General features: G+C 34.3%; 1 protein-coding gene and 1 long non-coding RNA gene across 2 annotated transcripts in view; both read left to right on the top strand.

Moving 5' to 3' along the window:
* The window catches only part of CPSRP54 (chloroplast signal recognition particle 54 kDa subunit), an 88,494-nt gene extending 78,929 nt beyond the window's left edge, over positions 1-9,565 (top strand). The window contains exons 10-17 of the mRNA XM_088970478.1: positions 400-537; positions 619-762; positions 1,321-1,396; positions 2,387-2,472; positions 2,818-2,943; positions 8,918-9,065; positions 9,213-9,277; positions 9,365-9,565. Of these exons, the coding sequence (XP_088826604.1) occupies positions 400-537; positions 619-762; positions 1,321-1,396; positions 2,387-2,472; positions 2,818-2,943; positions 8,918-9,025 (678 nt within the window). The 3' untranslated portion in view covers positions 9,026-9,065; positions 9,213-9,277; positions 9,365-9,565. The remainder of the gene's footprint in view (positions 1-399; positions 538-618; positions 763-1,320; positions 1,397-2,386; positions 2,473-2,817; positions 2,944-8,917; positions 9,066-9,212; positions 9,278-9,364) is intronic.
* A 5,594-nt stretch (positions 9,566-15,159) lies between these two features.
* On the top strand, positions 15,160-15,814 carry LOC148871236 (uncharacterized). The gene is made up of 2 exons (XR_016106842.1): positions 15,160-15,195; positions 15,503-15,814. It is a non-coding gene; the product is annotated as an uncharacterized LOC148871236 (long non-coding RNA).
* The last annotated feature ends 9,160 nt before the right edge of the window (positions 15,815-24,974 follow it).

Below are 24,974 nucleotides of genomic sequence, written 5' to 3' on the forward strand. Positions count from 1 at the left end.
AAAGTGAATTGAAAATAATTTCTATGAGATTTGAACGTATTAATCTTTAGTAAATATACAAAATCCAAACCAACTTTATAATAGGTGCAATATAAATTCTATGAAAATATAAGTACATATGTTCAAATACTATCAGATTGGATAGAGGTGGATCCATATTCAGTCCAATTATTTGTTTCAGGTCCATTGAGTTTCTAAGTTTTCCCTGCACATTAACAATTATAAATTTATTTCAGTCATTTAACAACACTATCTTACCCAGATATGGCAAGGATACAGCTGGATATGTTATTGGATATGAAATTTACACTAAAAATTGAAGTGTTCTGCATGATACAGCATCCTTGTACTGGTGTCAGTGTATCATAATTTAATAATTCACGATTGGACCATTGGCAGGTATCAGGGAAGCCAATCAAGCTTGTAGGACGGGGAGAGCGTATGGAAGACCTTGAACCTTTCTATCCGGATCGTATGGCTGGACGCATCTTAGGAATGGGTGATGTTCTTTCATTTGTAGAGAAAGCACAAGAAGTTGTGAGTGTCCAACCAGTTACATTTTATCTTCCATGAATGAATAGTATCATAATGTGTATGTGATCCGGATGTTGTAATTAGATGCGACAAGAAGATGCAGAGGAATTGCAAAAGAAGATAATGAGTGCAAAATTTGACTTCAATGACTTCCTAAAGCAGACTCGTGCTGTTGCACAGATGGGTTCCATGACACGTGTGCTTGGAATGATTCCAGGCATGGGGAAGGTAAAACTGTCTGATTTTTCCTTAAATTTCAGTATTTCATTTTCTCCTTTTTTTTGTTGTTTACTTTTCTGAAACTGTTATCTGTACTTCATTTGTGATGAAATATTTTGAAATCTTTTTACTCAACTTAGAAGATCATTGATTCAGGTTTGCTCAAGGACTTATTAGTTGATTTGCTCGGTCAGTAATGTGGTAATTATAATTATAAATGCTATAAATAAACTTTAGAAAGAATAATTAAATAATGTTAATAAATTGCATTGGTCTTGACTTAGTTGAGATTTCTGAGTTAGCCTAACAAAGTCACATGACTTATCTTTTCGTTGCCAAGAAAATCTGTACAGTGATTACTTATTTCAGAGTCGAGATGGTGTATCAAGCTTTAAAACTGTTATATGAAGTTAAGAAATGATATGACAAACTAATCTATCTCCAGGCTATTTTGGTTTCATAGGAATCTAAGCTGGGACAAATTGAATACGTGAACTTTAAATTTGAATTATTCTTGGTATACTGAGAATCATGTTCTTGACCCTCCTTGAATTATGCATGGGACAGGTGACTCCTGCACAAATTCGAGAAGCAGAGAAGAGCTTAAAGATAATGGAAGTAATGATTGAAGCAATGACCCCTGGTCTGTTTTCTTTTCTTTCTTTTCTTATAAGCTGGAATTATGAGATTTGAATTGCAAAACTGGGAGTAACCTTTTAGCCCTTAAGATGGATGACCTGTTCACTTCAGGCTTAAATGGATAAACCTAGACTGGTTCACTCAACTCAATTTAGCCTTAATCCAAACTATTTGTCAGAAAGACAAACCTGCCCTGCCATTGTTCTCTATCAAGAGTCTGAGCCCTTGCTCATTGATTGCTGCACCTAGGTGCCAATGCATTGTGTTGTCATCCAAATAACAGAAAAAAAGTGTGGACAAATTAACACCAGGGGAGTTCCTAGACCTAGCTTACATCAAGCATTAAAAGTGATGTTGTGGGCCAAAGTGCCATTTGTTAAAAAGCAATGCTCAAAGCAGGATGGACTAGAGTTAAATTCAAATTTCTTTAGTATTACTATGTTACCCAGAGAGAGAAAGGACGTGGCTGGACATGGTGTCAAGTATGAAATTTACACAAAAAACTTATCTGACACAATATGGACTTTTGTACAGGTATCTGGGCATTATTACGTAGGATGCGGCCATGACTCTGGCATCAGGATTACATGAATAACACCAGTAGATAGTATAAGATATATTTAGCTTAGTCTAGCTTCCCATCACCTGCAACATAGTTTCACATTTCCTTTCTGCATGATAGAATTTTAGTTTATGTGAACCTTGGTTCATATGCTTTGCAAAGATTCCACTTTTATTGTTCGAAGATGCATTTGGGTATTGGCTTTCATTAACACATGACTTCTATTAGTTTGTTAATTGTGTGCAACTTTATTTAATTTATCCTTTATACTAAAACATGTAACCTAAGCATGGTTTTCTAGGATGCTAAAACTGAAGTGGATAATAATGTTAAAAAATTAACAAGTATACATTTCTGTTCAATGTATATATCTGTCAGAATTTCTGTTGAATCTGTTTCATTATGTCTTCTTTTTCTTTTTTTACTTTGCAGAGGAAAGGGAAAAGCCTGAACTATTGGCAGAATCCCCTGTTAGGAGAAAAAGAGTTGCACAAGATTCAGGGAAGACAGAGAAGCAGGTATTTAGATGTTGGTAATATCTTTTACCATTGAGCAGTCTGAAGTAAAAGGTCCCACAGGACTACGGAGGAAGCAGTGATAAGATAAAATATTCTTTCTCCTATATTTTTGGACTTCCATCCTAGAAGATTTTAAGGGATTTCAACTTCATAACTTAAGATATGACTGGGATTGAATAATTTTTGTTGATCTTTGTGGTGCATAGTTTATAAACAGCTTATTTACAGCTTGACTTGTAAACAACTTGTTTGCCTTTTTTATTTTTCATGCTATACAATTTCCTTTGATCTATCAAAAAAGAAATGTACTGGAGAATAAATTAACCTTGTATTTAACTGTTTCAGGTGAGCCAACTTGTTGCCCAACTTTTCCAAATGCGTGTTCGTATGAGGAACCTAATGGGGGTCATGGAAGGGGGATCTATTCCTGCATTAAGTAATCTTGAGGAGGCACTTAAAGCTGAACAAAAGGTTTCTCATCCTCTCTCTACACCTGCATATATGCAAGGATAACATATTTTTGTATTTCATAGGGGAGTTTTGTGCCTTTGCAAGAAATATGTCAAATACAACATATGAACACTACACACATCAGAGTCCAAATTGCACATTGTTCTAACAGCATGATCTCATGAGCGTAGTTGTAATTGGCAATGTTTTGAAAATTGTAATCGTATTGTAAATTGAAGAGAACTTTGAATTGAATTGAATCGTGAATCGTATTGCCAATCGTAAGATTATTTCTATTTTTTGCAAACTTGTCCAAAAATCAAATATAGATATATTAAAAGGCTAAATATATAAGTGACTTTAATCTATTTTTAATCTATATACACCATATATGTACTTAAAACAATACAATTCAGCACTTATACAATTTAACCTGCGCTTACATCAGCACCCCACAGCACATCTCAATGCATGTGGGGCACCCGCCATGGGGTGCTGATGTGATCTCCTTTAACTTACATATGATGGAAAATAAACTCAATTTCTTGTCTTAAATAACGTAAATAAATAATTATCTAGTAAGGACTTAAAAAAATTCTCCCTTGGCAAAACTAAATATAAACAAAAAAATAACAAAGTAGATAACTAATTCTTAATTGAGTTTATTTGAATAAGAGAAATCGTAAGATTTATGAATCAAATCGTAGGATTCAAACAAAAGTCATATGATTTTTGCAGAAAAGGATTCAGACATTAAGATTTGAATCAAAACCCTTGGGATTCATGATTCAAATTGTGAATTGTGTTGTAAATCTTAAGATTTTGATGTCAACACTCTTGGCCGAATAGAGAAAAGAACAAGAATTATCTTAGAAGTGTCAAGAATGAATGACTCCCACCTCAAAGAGTCTCTTATATATTAAAAAATATGCAAAATTACAAGAATGCCCATATAGGGCTGAAAGAGAAAAGAAGAATAATATGTAAAAGCAATATACAACAAGGACCATACTAATAAGGTATATCAAGTTACAGAGTCTCCACACCCCCCTCAAACTGATGCCTCGGCATAAGTATCAATTTGTCTATAAGAAAGAGATGTCGAACTCTAGTCCTAGCTTTGGTGAAGATATCAGCAATTTGCATGTCCGAAGCTACATGAGGAAGCGATATAGACCCAGTGGTGAAAGAGATCTCAGATAAAGTGGCAGTCCACCTCGATGTGCTTGGTCTTCTCATGGAAGACAAGGTTAGATGCAATCTTGATAGCACTCGTATTGTCTACATAAAGAGGAATAGGAGTAGGAACCTGAATGCCAAGATCCATAAAGAGAGACTGTAACCAAATAATCTCACTGCAAACCGAAGACATGGCCCTATACTCTGCTTCAATGGAAGATTTGGAGATTGTTTGTTGTTTCTTACACTTCCAAGAGATGAGTGAATCACCCATAAAAACACACCACCCAGAAGTGGACCTACGAGTGTTTGGATAACCAGCCCAATCCACATCAGCATATGCTCTAAGAACAGTCCCTGGGAAGTTGTGCTTCTAACATATTGAATGATGCGATGAACAACAGTCATATGAGGCTGACATAGAGCAAAAACAAATTGACTAACAACCTGAATAGCATGAGAAATATCAGGCCGAGTCATAGTGAGATAAATGAGGGACCCCACAAGCTGGCGATGTAAGGCAACATCAGGAAGTAATGGACCTTCATATTTAGATAGCTTAAGATTTAGCTCCATAGGTGTATCAACATGCTTTTCATCATTAAGACTAGTAAGTTTAACAAGGTCAGAGACATACTTCTGTTGACAAACAAAATACCCTCGATCACTACAATGTACTTCCAATCCTAGGAAATATGTGAGAGGGCCCAAGTCCTTCATGTGAAAGGAATTGTGAAGTAATAGTTTCGATTCACGAATGCCTTCAACATCATTCCCAGTCAACAACATGTCATCAACATATAGTAGGAGAATGGTAATACCTTGAGGCCGTCACCTAACAAATAAAGAGTGATAAGAAGAACTCTGGCTATATCCAACAACAACTACAACATCGCGAAAGCGTTCAAACCATGCTCGGGGAGCTTGTTTTAGACTATATAGAGATTTTTTGAGGTGACTCACTAAAGAAGGATCACTGCAGTATCCAGGAGGAGGCTTCATGTAGATCGTCTCCTTCAACTGACCATGAAGAAAGGCATTCTTCACATCAAGTTGGCATATGGTCCAAGACTAAGCAACAGACACTGCTAAAAGAACACGGACTGTGGTGATCTTTGCAACAGGAGCAAAGGTTTCTTCATAGTCAACACCATACTCCTGACTATATCCCTAGGCAACTAAACGTGCCTTGTATCAATCAAGAGATCTAGCAGACTTCAGCTTAATGTTGTAAACCCAACAACTCCCAACAATGGATGCATCTAGAGGAGCTGGCACAAGATCCCAAGTGTCATTCTCATGTAAAGCATGAATCTCTGCACCCATGGCTTCCTTCCAATGAAGGCTACTATTAGCTTCCTGGTAGGAGCAAGGAACATCTGTGGAGGATAGGACAACAGACAAAGAGCTATGGTTTAAAGGAAAACCATAGCAGTTAGGAGGTCTAGATATATGAGTAGAATGACAAAGAGGAACAAAAGTATGAAGAGTGTCTGAAATAGTGGTATCACTTGCAGGAGCAGTGGTAGGATGATGATCTGAACCGGGAGGAAGGAGAGTCGCAGACGTAGGGGCTGGAGCACGTAACCGCTTGCGAGAGAAGACGAGAAAGTCATTCTCAGTAGAAGGAAATGGAGCATCCTGTGAATCAAAGTTTGGCAAAATAGAAACAGACGGTGCAGACAGTCTAACAATTCTAGCAAAAAATGAAATGTGCTCAAGGAAAACAACATTATGTGATATACAAATGCGATGAATAGAGGGATCATAACAAAGAAATCCTTTGTGGATAAGAATGTAACCCACAAAGGCATACATGACAGACTGTGCAGACAATTTAGAACGTTCATGAGAGGGAAGATGAGCAAAGCACACACATCAAAAAACATGAAGCATAGATAAATCTGGAGAACGACCAAATAACTTTTGAAAGGGAGACATATTATCAAGAACTGAGGAAGGAATATAGTTGATAAAAAACACAGTTGTACTGGCTACGTCTACCCAAAAGGAAGGTGGAGTATGGGAATCCTGCAATAATGTCCTCACAACACTAAGTTTATGCCCTTTTTTGCGCTCGACCATACCATTCTGTTGAGGAGTATCTGGACAACTTCATTGCACTTGTATTCCATGGTCCTTCAAATAGGATAAAAAATCTCCATTAGTGTATTCTCCCCCTGAATCCGAACGGAGAATATGCACTTGTGATTGAAATCGAACCCACACCATATCCATGTGTACCTGGTACAATCATCAATGAATGACACAAAATATTTGTATTCAAGCCGAGAAGAGACAAAAGCAGTCCAGACATCACTATGTATAAGCTCGAAGGGAGAGGTAGCATGCTCAGATATGTGAGGAAATGATAAGGTACGACTCTTACTTAAGCAACAAGAAGCACAAGATGTATCAAAGGTGTGCAAGGAAGGAACTTTGTTCTTAATAAGGCCTGAATCAAACAAAAATTTTAATTTGTCAGAATGTAAATGACCCAGACGTTTATGCCATAAGTCCCAAACATTATTTCTATGACTTAGAAAGGAACGAGAAGTAGAGGAGCTAAAATAAACTGATGATGTTGTTTGAGGCTTCTTAAACTCCAATGCAAATAGACGGCCCATCCTGCGCCCCTTCCCTTTCACCTTCCCAGTGTTCCGGTCCTGAATCAAACATCCATCCTGAGAGGAGATGAGAATGTTACCTTCATCAATTAATTGACCAACAGAAATCAAGTTTGTAGTGAGATTAGGAACAAGAAGGGTCTTGGTAAGAGGGAAAGATGTAGTGGGTGAAAGCTTAAGAGATAGATCACTACTACCAATGATGTTTAACTTTTCACCATTGGCAGTAACAATATGTTTGTGATGGGTTTAAGTAAGGTTACTTGGTTGGTTAGGGTAGGCTCCTGTCATGTGGTTGGTAGCTCTAGAGTCAATGATCCAAATATGAGAAGGAGAAGAACAATAACTGGAAAACTCACTAGGTAAGCCAATAGCAGAAAGAGCAGAAGGAATAGCAGATATTACCTGTTGTCGAATGTTTTGCTCAACTATAGATGCCAGAGAATCACCTTTAACAAAAGAATCGCCACCAGTAGTAGATTTTTTACTCCCATGTGCTACAGCAACAGTGTCAATTCCATAGGTAGATCCTTCCAGTTTTGTAGGAATGGTATCGACTCTATCAGAGGCCATTTCAGCGAGAAAACAGCAGTCCAGGCACAAGGATACCAGAGACAACCAAATTCAGCAATCAATAACTCAAGATGACAATCCAAAAAAGGCAAGTTTTTAAGACTGTCGAGTCTAAGGCCTTTCAAATATGAATCTGAAGTCTGAATCAAATAAATGGGAGTCAAGAAAACCCTAGGACGACACTAGATCTAGGGTTGTAGGTTGGTCGAGTCAGCCGATTGAAAGAAATCTGTGATTTACTAACACATCAGGTGTCTTCTTCAAGAACAAGGAGGTGTCTTGTGCTGATTGAGGTAGTCCTTAAAATCTCCAAACCAGAAACTGAGTGTAGGGTTAAGGAGAGCTTGAGAGAATCCTTCAATCTAGAGAGAAAACTTAAATCGCAGGTTGATGTAGAAGGCCTGAAGTCCAAAAATGGAAACTGTATAGTGCTGCTGCCCCAAGAAAAAGATTAAAACTCCTTTGAAAACTTTACCAAATCAGATATTGTTTGTAGGTGGAATAGATCAGGTCTAGTGACACCAGATTTGAAGTCCAAAGCTGTTGCAGTCCAAAAAAGGAAATTGTACAGTGCTGCTGCCCCAAGAAGAAGATCAGAACTCCTTCGAAAACTTCACCAAATCAGATGCTGTTTGTAGGTGGAATAGATCAGCTCTAGGCGACACCAGATCTGAAGTTTGGCCTCAAACCAATGTCTCCCAAGAGAGATCTAAAGAAATCTCTCCTGCTGGTTGCACAAAGAAGAAAGAACAGAAAAGGTGATCAAGACAGTCCTAATATGACAGGTTTACTGCTTCTAGTGAGGTTCAAGAGAGCGAGAAAATAGATCAGAGAGCAACCTGCTCTGATGCCATGTCAACACTCTTGGCCAAATAGAGAAAAGAACAAGAATAATCTTAGAGGTGTTGAGAATGAATGACCCTCACCTCAAAGAGTCTCTTATATATTAAAAGATATGTACAATTACAAAAATGCCCATATAGGGCTGAAAGAGAAAAGAAGAATAAGATGTAAGTAATATACAAGGACTGTACTAATAAAGTACATCAAGTTACAGAGTCTCCACATTTGACAACCAGAGGGATTTCAAGTTTTTCTTTTTCACTTACTCATTACTTCTTTGGGGGATGGGGGTTGCCAAATGTTCATTTTATTTTATTCATAAAGGATCTTTTCCTTTCCAGTCTCTACTTCTTAGGGTTTCTGCCCCAGTAATGTTATGGCAACCAATTGAGGTTTGTGAGTATCATGCAACTTGCTAAAACTGAAACTTGCTCCAGTGTTCAATGAAAATTAAAACTGTGATCATCTATGTTATAGCAAGGGCATGGCTGGACATGGTTTTTGGGTACAGAATTTACGCTAAAAGCTGAAGTATCCAACCAACGATAAAAATAAATAAGTAAAGCATCCAACACAATATTAACACACTTGTATAGGTATAAAGGTATCATAGGTGCCCATTGTTTCAGGAAAAAAAACCTTTTCCCACCGTTTCAGCAATTAGCTTTTATTAGTTATTTATTTTAATGGTAATAATAACCTCTATATATTTGTGAAGCATGTCCTTATGAAGTAGTGGTGGTGTTCTCTTGTCATTTTTTTAATTGTGTCAGGCACCTCCTGGTACTGCAAGGAAGAAGAGGAGATCAGAATCTAGGAAACAATTTGCCGATTCAACGTCAGCAAGGCCAAGCCCTCGTGGTTTTGGGACCAAGACCTGAGAATTCAGTGTTCAATAATGAGCTTCACCCATCACCAAAGGTTTGGATTTCTGTTTATCAACCCCTATACATATACATGTGTGTGTATTACATTTGAAAGGGGCTCAGCGATCTCTGTTCTAATTTTTACTCTGTTGATCGTTGATGTTATTATTATCATTATTCATACTAGTGATGGTATTACCAGGAATTTTTGCAACCAGATTTTCCTTGAGCTGTCAGAATGAATTCAAAGGCTTAGGTATCCAACAGGTAATCTAACAGAACATTATTGTTTTTTAATATGATTTCAAATTATTGATTGAGCCGTTCCAGTAAAATCCTTTGTTCTAAGTGTAGAATGAACACTTGCAAGGCTTCAGGAGGATGGACCCGCTATTCCACTGTACATCTCGTGCTATATTTGTCAATTAAACAAGTTTCTTTGAGGGTTAAAAGTTGAAAATAATGATATTCTCTTGAGATGCCCACCCAAACAAATCAATGGGTTCAGTGTTATAGTTAGTAATTTTAATGCAAACAAATAAAAAATTTATGTCATGTGTTCAAGAGCAAATTTTAATGCAATCTGTTTTTTCAGAGGTTCCAGGATTCAGAACACCTAACAACTCCACTACTTACATTTAAGACCGTTTGGCAAGTCTTTTTTGAAAGATTTTTGGGAAGCTCTGGCAGTCAAAAGATAGTGAGCTTTCGCATCAAGATCTTGACAGCCTGAAGGCCGTTTGGTTAAGACATGTCTTTCTGCATGAAAATGAGTTGAAAAAACCAAAAAGATCCATCTGGAGCTTCTAAAAAATAGTTCAAAATAGGCTTTCTACGTCTTTTTGGCGCAATGTCTTTTGGCAGCCTAGATCTCCTGCAAACCAAATGAAAAAAGACCACAATGCAAGTCTGCCACGCTTCTAAATAGTTGACAGACCATGCGGAAAGACACCTGCCAAACGAGGCTTTATAGAAAGTAGCAAAGTTGTCTTTGACAATAGGGATGTGTTAGCCAATTTGAATGATTTTGCTTGCAAAAACAAATGCAACTCATAGTCTCATACAACACCAAAAACCAGATGATTTTGCTATAATGTGGCAGTTGTTTTTATTTTAATAAAACAAAATCATGCGTGTTTGCAAACCTCTTCAGGCGTTCTTTGTTTCAAAGATGAGAATTCAGATTCACCAAAACCATCGTTGTCAGCCTAAGGGTTCAAATCGGATACCAATTTGAAAATTTTACATAGCATTCAAATTTTAACAAACTTTTGGGCCCAAGCCCATCCAAGTTGTTCCCCTACTCAGCCTAGGGGTACAAGTCGAATACCCCAATTTGAAAAATTTGCACAGGATTGGGTTCAGGCTCTTGGGCTAGGCCCATTCGAATTTTAATAAATCCTTGGGCCTAAGCTCACCCAAGTTGCAACCCTTGTCATCAAAAGCATTGTTGATCAAAGTGGTGATCCAACTAGAGAGCTCCACCAATCCAATAACACTTGCCAAAGTTCTTGATTTAACTATTTAAGCCTCTTCGCCATAGCTCGAGAGTAGACCTGTTTATGGGCCGGGCCGGGCTTTCACTTTTCATTAACAGATTTTTTGAAGGCCCAAGCCTGAGCCTGGCCCCCGTAAAAAGCCTGAAGCCCGGGCCTGGGCCTGAGCCCGAAGTCAAGCACAACAGGGCATATTGACGCAGAGATGATAGAGAGAAGCTTGGGACTGGAACGTCTTTGTAAATGTGTAAGAATTTATGCTAATGCCATTGGAAACGAGAGTCAAGATCAAAGCTTCACTGCTGCAGATACTTATCTGGCTTTAGAATTTAGAAAGTGTTTACTTTGGCCGTTTTTTGGTGCTATCATCGAAGGCACGTTAAGGTTGCTGAATTCAGAGAATCGAGTTTGATCGCTTGCTGTACTTTATGATCCTCTCGTAGAGTTTGACTGGCTTATATTTGACTATTTATTTGCACTTAGGCGCTCGGTGGTGTAGAGTATTCAAGTCCTTTTTATATTATATAAATTAGTTGTGCTGAGTCGGGCATGGACCGGGCTTTTTTGACAAATCTTGAACCCGGCTTAAAATATAATTAGGCTAGGTGTTTTGGGCCCAAGGTTAGGCCCGTGGGCCTAACTACATGTCCAAGCTCAACTAGGGTGCGGGTCGGGCCATCAGACTACCCGGCCCATAAACAGGTCTACTCGAGAGTCAGTTTCCATGATAAAATTGTTAGTATGGCCCAACTAGCCAAACTCTATAAAAACTAGGGCTAGGCCCGGGTTCACTGTATGTGTAGTCTGAAGGTCCATAGTTATTTCGAGCTTGGTGTAGGTCAACGGTCAACCAGGCCATTGTCAAGGAAATTTTAAACAAGAAACTAATAAGATTTTTGTATTTGAGGGAAATAGAACAACCACAACCTTGTAATCCTGTATGGCTGAAATGGGGTGTAAGTCATTATTAGCTTAGGTTAAGATCAACCCTGATCTAACCCGAGGTGATGGATCCCAACCCTAACCCTAATCCACCCAACCTTCAAACATTGTAATCAATTCTAATCTAACCCAATCAAGGTTCCTCAACCCTAATCAAAGCCTACCCAACCTAAAGATGGTATTAAGATTTGTTTGGGTTTTGCCGTGAGATGTTGCTAATTATTGAGGTGTGTTTAACCTTTTTTTTTTTCTTTTCTTTTTGTTAACAAGGGAAAACCTAAAGACTTACAAACTACACGGGATAGCCTTACCCTATGCAACACTAAGATGGTGTTTTATAGCACAGATGAGAAATTGGGTAGTGTGTTTTCATTCACACACGAGTGTGGTGTGAATGAAAACAAACCACACCCCAACAAGGTAGTTGTTTTACAATGTGGAAAAAAATGTGTGGACTGATCCACACTATACCTCTATGGGCATTCTGCAAGGTGTGGCATATTTCAGTTTGCACATTGTATTTGATTTCATGCATCTCAACCACAACATTTGAGATAATCTATGTCATTAATCATTAAAAAAAACAATATATTATTTTTAATATACACAATAGAAAAATATTAGTAAATTTCTAAGAATTTTAATAGTTAATAAAACTAATATTAGTAATAATTAATAATATTAAATAACAAATAATGATATTAATATTAATTAAAAATGAGTAGTAATATTAATTGTAATTGATAATTGATAATCTTAACAACAATTTTAATAAATTTTAATAATATCAATACAAATTAATATTAATAAAAATAATATTTGAAACTTAATAATTAATAAAATAATATTAATATTAATTAATAAACACGAGTAGTAGTGGCAAATGGTTCAAACAGAGAAGAGTAATATAGCATGAGAATAAACGAAATATGGATATTTACCAGTTACCATCGACGATCTGATGTAACAGTGGTCGGAGGAGTAGTGAGTGGTTCAAACTAGGTTTGTCAATGATACCCAAAAATCCAAGGCCTGATCTAACATCCGATCCGATTATCTTAGATTCAAATGATGTATTTATGTAATCATATTGGATTTGGATGTTACAATTTACATACGATTAATAATTGGACCGGATTTGGATTAATTTTAATATATAATTTTTATATAGTTATATTTAAAATTATAAAAATATATTCTATATTATATTCTATATGAATTTATATATAATAATTTAGTATGTTACATTTATATTAATTTATTATACATAAAAGTTGAAAAATAAATAAATTTTATTTTTGTAGAATTTTATAAAATTTATAGTAGAGTTAGATTAAATCCGAATTTGATTTGAGCCCGTTAGGATTTGAATTCGAATCCAAGCTGATCGGATTTAGATGTAGGTTCTCAATAATTAGATTGAATGTGGATTTTGTTGCATCCGATTTGAGTTCGATTCGATTATAACCATAGTTCAAATAGAGAAGAGTAGCAATATGCAATGACGGGTAGAGAAGAATAGCAATGATGAGCTCACAAAGAAGTGTTGCAACAGTAAAAAGTAAAGAGGTCTTATATTAGGGTTAAAAATCCATGCGAAGTATAAGATCGTTATTCTATATGCAAAACGGTGTGGTGTAGATGCTTTCATGAGAAAAACCCGTGGATGAGAAAATGAACTATGGTGTGGACCAATCCATGAGAGCATGGATCAATCCACACCACAGCCAACCGAACGCATGGCACAGAGGTGGTGTGGATTGAAACTGAATATATCATGGCCAATCCACACCATTGAACACCACCTAAAGCAAACATAAGCAAACAAACTATTTCGAAAATGTGAGGATGAGACTTAGTTCGAGTGCCCATGGCCAGCTAGCTAGCTAGTTAGCAGCACCATTGGCTTCTCTTAGAGTATGCATGTATGTAACCAATGTTTTCAAAACTGGACTGTTTGGGACGGTTGGACCAGAAAAATGAGGAACTGGACACCTGACCGGTTCTGTTAAAACCGTTGATTTGGTTAGTGAAACGCTGACCCAAGCAGTCAAACTGTTGAATCGTTTGACCCAGGAACGGTTTTTAGCCATTTTTTTTGTTTTTTTATTTTTATAAAAAAAATTAATTTTTTTGTTAGAGTGGGTCATCCGTTTGGACTAGATGGTCAGATCATTTGATCTGGGAACTGGACCTAGAATGGCTCCCTGTTCGATCTAGTTCTAAAAACCTTGTATGTAACACAATGTTTTAAAAACCAACCCAGAACTTGAATTGCTTTGGTCATTGGTTTCCAAGTTAGTAGTTCGACCATTCAGTTTGAATGGATGGTGTGTTCTAATTGAAAAAAAAAATATTTAAAATAAAAAACTAAAAATCGTTGTCCAAGTCAATGATTTGATTGCCAGGGTCAATGGGTCATTGGGTCACTGATCAAGTCAACAATTTTTGGCCCAAGAACAGTTTCAGGGTGAAATGAAACCTGTTGCCTGGACAGATCCTAGGTCAACTGGTCTGACCGTCTAATCCGGTCCACCATCAATTTGGACCTATTGCAAATTTAATAACATTCTTTGATGATGGGGTTGCTATCCCTCGAAGACAATTGATAACCAACTTAGAGTCTCCTTCCACGACGATCCTTCTCATTCTAAACCACTCCACCACCATCTGAGCTTCCACCGCTGCCCATGCCTCTTCTTCTAGGGCTGTTCACGGGTTGGTTTGGTTTGGTTGCACTTGATTTTGTCAACCGAATCGAAAAAGTCGGGTTGAAATTGAGGCAAACCAAAACTGACTGATAAAGAGAGAAAACCAATTTTAAATTTCATTATATGTAACACTGGTTTAACCGGTTTTAGTTAAACTGAACCAAAATTAATGCTTGTAGCCTAAAATTGTACCTATATGCTCCCTACATTTTTGACAAGTTGTAGTTGGCTAGTTGAGTGTTATTCAGTCCCTGTATAGGTTCAACTTGTACCTATAGCTGTCTCTTTGCTTTTCACTCCTATGAATAGAGTCAACATTTTATTTTTTTGTGTTGGTCCCTATATTTAACTTTTGTTCAAGGTTCAAAGTATCGAAATGTATTGGCCTATACGTATCATGCCAATGGCTTTCCGATACGCCCCTGGTTCTGACCAGTTCAGGGGGTGGAGGAGCCTTAAACCGGTCTCTTGAACTGGTTTTGAAAAAAAAAATTAAAAAGGCAAACAAACACTATTGATATTGCCTGATATGCCCCTACCGGCGTATCAGGTATATCGATATTTTAAACCTTGCTTTTGTTAGTTAGATGATAAATAGAGATGATTAGAAAATAGTGGTTGTTAATCAAATGTAAATGTAAAAGAGATGAAAAATATATAAGATATATGAGATACAAAAGGCAAATATGTATACGGGTCGGTTTCACATCAAGTTACAAAAAGCATAACCGCAATCAGACCGATACATTGGGTTTTGTCATTTTTTTAACCGAGACCGACCAAACCATTTTAGAAACCGACCATCTCGGGTCGAGTCGGTCCGGCTTGATCGGTTTACAACATCTTCTGAACAGCCCTATCTTCTTCGTTGATTTAACAAACTCTGACGATAAAGTGAGTTCTCCTGAGGTTATCTCTTGCAACGACTCCTATTGCTGATTTGTTTCCCTCCCTGCCTGAAGCATCAACATTTATGGTAGGTATGGTTTAACTTGAAATGTCCTCTAAAGTTACTACCACTAATAATGAGCTCATGGTATTTGGCTTTTGTTCTCTGCTATTTATTTATTTATTTTTTTTATCTTTTCCTGTTCAAAGATGATAACTTGGTCAGAAAATCTTGCTCAATATATTTCATCAATGGGTCTGTTTAAATCTAGATTTTCTTCATACATTTGAACAAAAATTCATATAGGCAACCCTGAAATGGAATCCAATACCCAACTCCTTTGATAAATACAAAAGATTGGTTATGCCGATTGACATTTATTCAAGTTTTCAAAGAATGGAATTAGTTGAAGACTTTAATGTGAGTCTCAATTTGTACCTTTTTTTATTGGAAGGAACATGCAAAGGCCGAGCAGAAGATGGAGGAGGAGAAGGAGAAGGAAAACAAGGATGCAACGCAGAAGCTCAAATCAACTATTATAATTTCTGGGGTGGTGGTTGCTGTGATCGGCGCCATCTTCGCCATTACTAAGAAATTGAGAGAAAAATGAAATCACAAAGCAGGGAAACCAGTAATTTTGGTATTTTTTTTCTCTTTTTCCATTTTTCTTTATTTATTTTTTTAAATCATGTGAGTCAAATGTACTACAGATATGATGCAGCTTAAGTCTTGAATTATTGATAAGGAAAGAAATTTTGATGGAACATTTCTGGTTGGTTTATCTTTCTCCATGTAATATGTCAAGCAAAATTCGTGCAACAACATTTTTTCTCTTAATGCAAGAATCATGAATTCTATTTATAAAAAAAAAAAAAAAAGAATCATGAGTTCCAAAATGTATATTTATTCAATGAAATGACATAATTAGATCTTTCAATTTTGCACCCACATTAGTTTTATTTTATTTCTTGGTTTTAGTTTAATTGAAGGATGATTTAAATTTAATTGAGTCTCAGTTTAGGCATTTTCTGCCTGAACCTCATCCTTAAAACACAATTAGTAGGGGTGTCCATAAAAAATCGAAAAACCGAATGAACCGAATTGAACCGCAAAATGCGATTAACCGAACTGGTCGGTTCAGTTTTGGTTAAGAATTTTTGAAAAAGCAAAGGATAGGTTTGGTTTTCGGTTAACCTATAAAAGAACCGATGGTTAACCGAACCGACCGGTATATATATTTATATGTATATTTTATATATATTTTTAATATATGTCACATATTTTCTATGTATTTTATATAAATATATATTCATTATATATATACTTATATTATATTTATAATGATCTATTTACAAATATATTATATATTTTCAAAATATTTATATATATCATTTATTATTTATAATATAATATTATACATATATTTATATAATATATATTATAAATATAAAAAACCGAAAACCGAAGAACCAAATCGGTCAAAAACCAAAACAGGCAGACCGGTTAACCGGTGGTACTGGTTCGGTTTCTATTTGATGAATGGAAAAACCGGTACCACTGGTTCGGTTTACAAAAAGGGGCCATGGTTCGATTAACTGAACCGTGGACGCCCCTAACAATTAGCAAACTTTCATTAGAAGGGGAAAAATAAGAAAAAGCCACAAGGGAAACTACTTGGTGTTTGCAAAGACAAAGGTCCATCGGCTTACAACATGACATGGTTAAGAGGGGTAGAGGTGTAAATCGGGTTGTGCCTCCTACAGCCTGACACTACCTAACACAATCATGTGGGCCATGTTGGGCCTGGAGTTTTAGGTCCATGGGCTAGGCTGGCACAGTATGACCAAGTGGGCTATGCCGCCTGTGCCCGCGAACTGGCACGATCCATATATATATATATATATATATTATATAATATAATATATTAATAAAATAAACAATTATTATATAAGCAATTGTATACATCAAAATTCATATAAAATTAAAATTTTAAGGTTTTTTTATAATTTTTTTAAATAAATAGCTTTGGCCTGGTCCATGGCCCACGGGCCAACCCAACCCATGGCATGACACGGGGCCGTGCCGGGCTGACTCCCCAAGTTATCCTAGGGGAGGGTGGCATGGCGTACACTTTGCACGGGCCACCCGTGGGCCATGCCAAGCATGCCGGCCCGACATGCCGGTTTTACACCTCTAAGAAGGGGGCAATCAAATTATTTTTCCTATTCAATTAAAGCATGGTTTTAAAGGGCTTAGGGTTTGAGTCAAAATGAAAAGATCTAGTTTAACTTTGGTGTGAGGTTTAGGCCTGTGAGAAAGAGGCATGGGTGTAGCTTGAGGCATAAATATCAACTATCAAGTCCAACTACTATTGAGTGATTTCATACAATAAAAATTATAGTTCAAAATCTATGTGAGGGACACTTTGGTAATAATTGGACAAATAAAAAGAGTAAAATAAAAGGCCAATAAGGAAAATGAATTTCTTAGTTTCTCAATGTTGAAAGTTTAATGCAACAAGGACTAAGAAGAAGCTATATAAGTCTCTTTTGATCTCTCTCTCTCTCTCTCTCTCTCTCTCTCTCTCTATATATATATATATATATATTAAAACTGGTCCTACCATGTCAGCATAGCTCTCCTTGCAATAAACCCCCCTTCCTTTTTTTTTTGAATTTTTTATATTTTTAATTCCACATAATTACCCATTAAACCAATAAGGAAATCACATATACCTAACTATTTCTAACAACCATAAAGCTTTTCTAATGTTTAGCCAAGTGGCACTACGTTCCCCCACTTCCTCCTAAATTGTCTCTAACTCCTATTATCTGGAAATTATCACTAACTCCTATTTATCTCTTAAATTATCTCTAATTTAGTAGAGAGATTCTCTCCTAAACTATATCTAATTCCTATTTATCCTCTCCTCCACTTTTTATCTATATCTATCTAAAGAAAGTTTCAATTAAAAAAATTCAAAACTATTTAAATGTTATAACAAAATTATATACTAAATTTAAAATATTTATTCAAAACACAAAAATTAATATATTTAATAATATTCATATTATTTATAATTCAATATTTTTAGAAAATTCATCATGAAATTATGTAGTAATAATATAAATTATATTTTTATGAATTATTTAATAATAAAATTTAACATTAAAAAAGTAAAACATTATTCAAATATTTCAATAACTAAAAATATTAAATAAAAACATTAAAAATAGATAAATATTATAACAAAATATTTAATATTACGTAATAACATTTAAATATTTTACATATTATTTAAATATTTAAATAAAAAATATTTAACATGAAAAAATTTTAAATAGTTAAAATAACGAAATTATGTAATAAATTAAAAAAATCTTAAAACTAGAAAAATAATTACAATAGAACTCATGACATTCATATTAATAATAATTTAATATTTTACAAAATTAATAACTAATTAGGTAATACTAGTAAATTATAATTTTATGGATTATTAAATTTAATAAATAATTAATATTTTAAGAATTTGAATAACAATATTATTACAATAACTAAATAATATTGTAAATAACTAATTTCACTTATATCAATTAATAATTTTAGAAAATAACTATCAATATCTTATATTTGTTAGTAATAATTTTACAATAATAGTGTATATTCATTATATATTTATATATACTATAATTAATATTTATTTTATTTTTAGTAATTATTTATTATTTTTTATACATATGCTTTCAATAATTATTGATAAATCTATTTTATTTTTTATTTAATAGAAAATTATCAATAATTATTTGAGATTAAACAACTATTATTTAACTTTTGAAATTTAATTTATCATATTTATTGTATTTTTGTTATAAATTTATTTTTAGTAATTATATATTTTTTATAATTTATAGATTAATACTTATTAGATATTAAACTATTATTTGAGATTACACTAATTATTGACTAATTTAGTACATTTTTAGTATTTATTATGTTTTAGCAATTACTATATTATTATTATATATCTATTATATTTTCACATAAACTTATTTTCAATGATTGTGTACGTTTACTATAAAGTTTCAATAATTATTGGAGATTAAACTATTGTTGTTTATTAGAGATTAGACTATAAGTTGAGTTGAAGTTAGGAGTGATCAATGATTGGTTCAGTTCAGTTGTAGGTTGTTTTGCCAACCAAATTAATCTGGTCAAGTTTGCAGTTTGTCACTCAAAACCAATTGACCATTACTAAAAACCCACAAACTCAGGTTGTATCGATTTGGGTCTATTTTCGGTTTAGTTTGTTTGTTCAAAAGATTTAAAATTAAAAATTAAATTTAAATTTCATAAATTACAATGATATTATTAAAAAATAAATTACAAAAAATAAATCTATGATATAAAATATTTTAGACTAAGAAATATGGGAATTTTCCTACTTACCAGTATTAAGAAATTAAATATAAAATATAAAATATTAATATATATTTATTAAACCAAAGCCGATCTGGAATACAAGAAAACCAACTAACTCTGATTGAGTTTGATGGGATTGTTTATTAAAATGTTAAAATATAAAACAATTATATACTCTTATGTATTTCTATTGTTTAACTTTAGCTTAACAAAGCCTCTCCTTGCTCCATTATTCCCACCCTCCTTCCCACCAATCCCATTAAGCCATGTCATCCAACTACCTAAAAGTATTCTTATAATTTCTCTCCTAAGGTATCTTATTTAAACCAATAGGAAAGTATCATGTTGCCCCACTCCCTAATCAATTTCTAAAATGCATCCCCCATCTATATCCACTCTCCCTCATTTAAAACATTCATATTAATTAATAAAAAGTTAAATACAGTTAATATTACCAAAAGTTAATAAATACGGTTATTAAATTACCAAAAATTAATAAATATTGTTATTAGTTAACTCATTAACAACATTTTATAGAAATTGCAAACTCTTTAACTAATTTCTATAAAATTGAGAATTATATTTAACAATTATCAAACAGTATAAAATTTTAGTTATTGTTATTATTATAATTAATAACCAAATACAAATGGGAGAACAAAATATTATAATTTTAGAAAATGAAATTGTTAATTAATTTATATTGAAAAATAAAAGATAAATTAGTGTAATTTTGTTAGTAAACTACCAAATAAAAAAATATATTTAATAACAATTTAAAAATTTTCAATAAATCCCCATAGTTACACAAATGTAATAATTTTTTCAAAAAATTTCATAAAACTACACTTTCGTAACATAACATTTTTGAAATTAAAAGATATAAAGTATTTGAAAGTTTATTTAAAATGCATTAAATAATTATTGAAAATTATTAGAATATATTGAAAATTTATTACATTTGATAGAGTTTGGAAAACCATTGAAAAATTATGTAATTTTCATTTCACATTATTGAAAATTATTAAAGATAAATGGCTATGGGAAATGGAAAACTATAATTTGAACAAACAATAACACAAATTATTAAGATAAATTAGTATAATATTGGAAAAAGGAAATTATTGGTTAGTTTATATTAGAAATTATAAGATAAATTAGTATAATTCTATAAGTAAACCATTTAAAAATAAAATAAATTATTTAATAGAAATTTAAATAAATTTGAATAAATTTTCAAATTTACACAAGTAAAATAAAATTTTCCATTTTTTTTGTAAAATTACATTTTTGAATATTTAAGACAATTTAGTGTACGTTTAGAAATTTACCATGTGGTTGATACTCAATATATCCTTTTGGTCATTTCTATCATCAAATTGAATATTGGGTTGACGGGGACAGTGCTTTCAAAAGTGGATCAAACCATATGGTTAGACCAAAAAAATTGGGAACCGGAGACCATTTCACCTCAAAACCGTTTTTTGTCCAAAAACCGTTTATTTGGTTAGCGAGGTGCTAACCTAGGCGGTTGAACTGTCAACCCGGGTAACAGTTTTTGGCATTTTTTTATTTTTTTAAATTATTTTTTTTGTTAGAGCGGGTCATCCATTTAGACCGTTCAACCCCATAATGGTTCCCTATCCGGTCCAATTTTAAAAACCTTGGACAGGGAGTAGGTGTCTTGCCTTGAGCTTGGCTTGGTGTGTGGCATGGCCTAGCCTAAGGCCCAATCCATGGACCAACTTGGCCCATGGCACGACACAAGCCCATGCGGTCTCGGGTCATGGGCCGTGCCAAACCGACCTCCTAAATTATCCTAGAGGAGGGAGGCACGACCAAAGATGCCTCATGGGCCAACACAACACGACTCACACTTTGTGCGGGCCACATGCGGGTCGTGTCGTGTCGACCTAGCATGACCCAATTTATATCTCTACTTGAACCCGCCCAATACTGGGGACAGGGCAGGGAAATTCGAGGATTCTCCATCCTTGATGAGAAGTGGGGTGCCTTGCCCCTGAAATTGCCCGACATTGAGGAGTGGTTACCTTGCCCTGAACCCACGTGACATTCGGGACGGGGCGAGGATGGGGTAAAGTGTTTTGACTATGGGACAGGGAAAGGGATGGGGTGTCCTACCTTGAACCCACCACGTTGTCATTCCTATATAATTGTTAATTATTTGTGAAACTAATAAAAATGTTAGCTTTTATATTTATTTTTATTTATTTAAAGTTAATCAAAATTTCATTTAAAAATAATAAAAATTTTTTTATAAATCAATATTAAATGAAAAATAAAATTATTAAATCTTTCAGATTTTCTTGTGCATCGCACAGGTCCCTGCTAGTTATTGATTAAATCAAGTGGGATTTATTTTCTTATTATTCTACACCCTATAGGGTTAGTGACAATTACCCCTATACTTTAATATGCAACAAAACCCCCCTGAACTTTTACATTACAACAAATGTCCCCTCGGTCGTTAAGTCAGATACGAAAGGCATTAAATTACCAAAATACCCCACTAAACATTCTCTACTTTTTTTATTCTTGCCAATTTCTCTTAAAGCCTGATTGACCCAAAAATACCTTTGATCATCGCCAGGAAAGGAAAAAAAAAAACATGATTTTCTTTGGTGAGAAATCATTAACAATGAGAAATTTGACCTAACAAGTTCATTGGTGACGACGTTCTCTCTCTCCTGCTTCTTTCCTTCTCTCTTTCAGCCATCCTCCCTCCCCCGGCATTCTATCTCTCCATGTTGTAGCGGTAGTAATTTCATTTTCCACCCATCTCTCTTTTCCTTCTTTTACCTCCTTGTTCCTTTTATTTATTTTCTTCTTCTTATTGTTTTTCTCCTATTCTCCATATTGTTGCAACTTGTAACAGACCTTCCAAGTTCACTGTCTCCACCCATTACCTTTGCCACTATTGAACCCAACCTCCTCTCTCTCTCTCTCTCTCTCTCTCTCCATTTTTCTCTGCTTCCCACTCTCTTCTTCCCGCCTTTCCTCCTATTCCTCTTCTAATCCCATTCCCTGCAACTGAATTAACCAGCGTCATCACTTTGGTCTTAAGGCAAGCACTCAAGTATGAACATTACAAAGTGTTAACAAAATAAGATGATTTCATAGATTAAAGAAAAAGGTAAAATAAATTACAAAGGGTAGTTTAGGTGTTTAGAAAACTTTTAGATGAGAATCTTTTTCAAGAAATCTAGTATCAATTATATGGGTTGTTCATCATATGATCCCATTGGTGGAAATAATGTTGATGATGAAGAATCTTTTACGCTCTAAAACATTATGATAGTCATTTGTTTAATTTGACAACTTTGGATTTTGAAACTTGATGTGTAAAAGGTTTGTGATTATTAGTTGGTCAATTATTATTCAGTTAAACACTAAAACCTAGAACTTATTATATTTTATGAATATTTATACCTTCTATCATTCTATTCTTGGTATATCATATGCTATTTTTATCATTTATCAACTTTAATTATTTTTGCTTAATTTTTGAGACTTGTGACTCATCTTTTTGGACCATTATGCCTTAACTATGCCTTTATGCTTTTTAAATGCTTGAATTAAAGAAAGTATGGTTGTTATGTATCAGGTCAGGTCTCGGGTTAGGGTAAACATGGTCCTGATCCGATTATAAGACAGCCAGACCCGATCCATTCTGACTAAGAGCCTAAAGTGTCTGCAAGTGATAGACCCAGAACTCACCCTATTACTAATGAGGCTTATTTGGTCTTTACCCTATAAGACTGAATTTTGATTAACAGGAACTTAGCCTGGTAATTTGACAACAAATCTAATTTTCTTGCTCTCTTTCTCAAAATATATTGTCTCTTATAAAATGGTAGTTGTAGATATTTTGTATTAAATTATTATGGATGAACCATGAGAAAGTTATATAAAATGTTTGGAGAAATATGCACATTCATACTTATGTGTATAACAATCTATAAAGTTGGTTCGGGTCTTAATCGGGTTGGAACAGGGAACAAAATTAGGACCCATTATAAACCGGACTAAAATACAGGAGCTAGATGAATGTTGAGCAAAATTCTGTTCATTGTAGTCTGTCAGACATGGATCTGTAGGGGGAATTTAGAGCTTCCAGGCAACAGCTTGCTTATTTTAGTAATATTCATGTATAAGCCATGGGAATAGACTCATTTTCAACTCCTACTGTTTGGAATGAGTATGAATACAAATATGTATAGTGCATATATATGCAAAAAAACACAAAATACAAAGTTTTGCGCCCTGTATTTTCACTTCTTCCAAATTGAGCCTTTGTACAAGCACCAGAATTTTGAGTACTATCATGATCCTTTGCAAAGGATGACTATTCACAGTTGTCTTTTATTTGGATTACCACCCAAGAGAACATTCTATGGGCGATGAAAATTGGAAATCTGTTGGGAAGCAGTATTGGTCAGTGTGGCAGTTGGCAAAGAAGGCCCTAAGAAAACCGGTCTTATCTTTTGCAAGTACATGTCAATATTGTGGTATTTAAGATTTAAACAAGCATAGATAGATTCTAAACAGTCCAGAACTGGTATTTCTATATGCAAATTGGACAATCAACTATTTTCCTTGAGGCTGAGTGTGGAAAGAGTACAAATGCAAATTTGTAGAGTGTAAAACCTTATATTTTGTATGTATTTATATTATATATATTTATATTTATATTCCTTTCAAACTAAGCCTAAGAGTACAAATATAAATATGTAAAGTATAAAATTTTATATTTTGTATTATTTTGGATGTATTTATACTGTACATATTTATATTTGTATTCCTTCCAAATTAAGCCTGAAGAAAACTTTTCAGTCCTAAAATTTGAATATGGAATTCCATATCACATAATTCCATAGTTGAGATGGACTTTGCCTTGAGGTTACTTATTGCTAAATGGTGTATGTTGATCCTTAGTTATATAATCATCGATTAACAAATGAACCAAGGAACTACATTTGTGCTTATTTTGATCTCCAATGGAATTTCTACTTGTATAGTTTTGTGACAGCTTTGGTTGCCAGAAATTTCTTTTGTCTAGTTTCTTCCCATATAGACAGACAATTATCTTACACATTCCTGATCTTTGAGTTTTGATGGAATAGAAACTATAAAATGGTCAAAAGGCACTATTTTTTTTTTATAGAAGTGTAAATCAAGCCGTGCCAAGCCCGATACGATGGTCTGTGCTGTGTTGGGCCTAGGGTTCGAAGTTCATAGGCCAATATGGCCTGTTTGTAGGCCCGAATCGGGCCACACTTGGCCTGCCCAAGAACTAGTCAATGGGGACCCCCTCAAGAACTAGTTTCAGTTTTTTTTGGGGGTCTTTTACAAAAATACCCCCAATAGCTATAAACAACTATATAGGGGGTATTTATGTATTTTAGTTATAGAGGGAGAAAAAATGATGCAAATGCCACCCAATAGCTATATAAAAACTAATTTATGGGGCATTTTGGGTAAAG

The sequence above is a fragment of the Nelumbo lutea genome, chromosome 2 (genome assembly GCF_056320005.1).
Source record: "Nelumbo lutea isolate HS-2025 chromosome 2, American lotus-T2T, whole genome shotgun sequence".
Lineage (NCBI taxonomy): Eukaryota > Viridiplantae > Streptophyta > Magnoliopsida > Proteales > Nelumbonaceae > Nelumbo > Nelumbo lutea.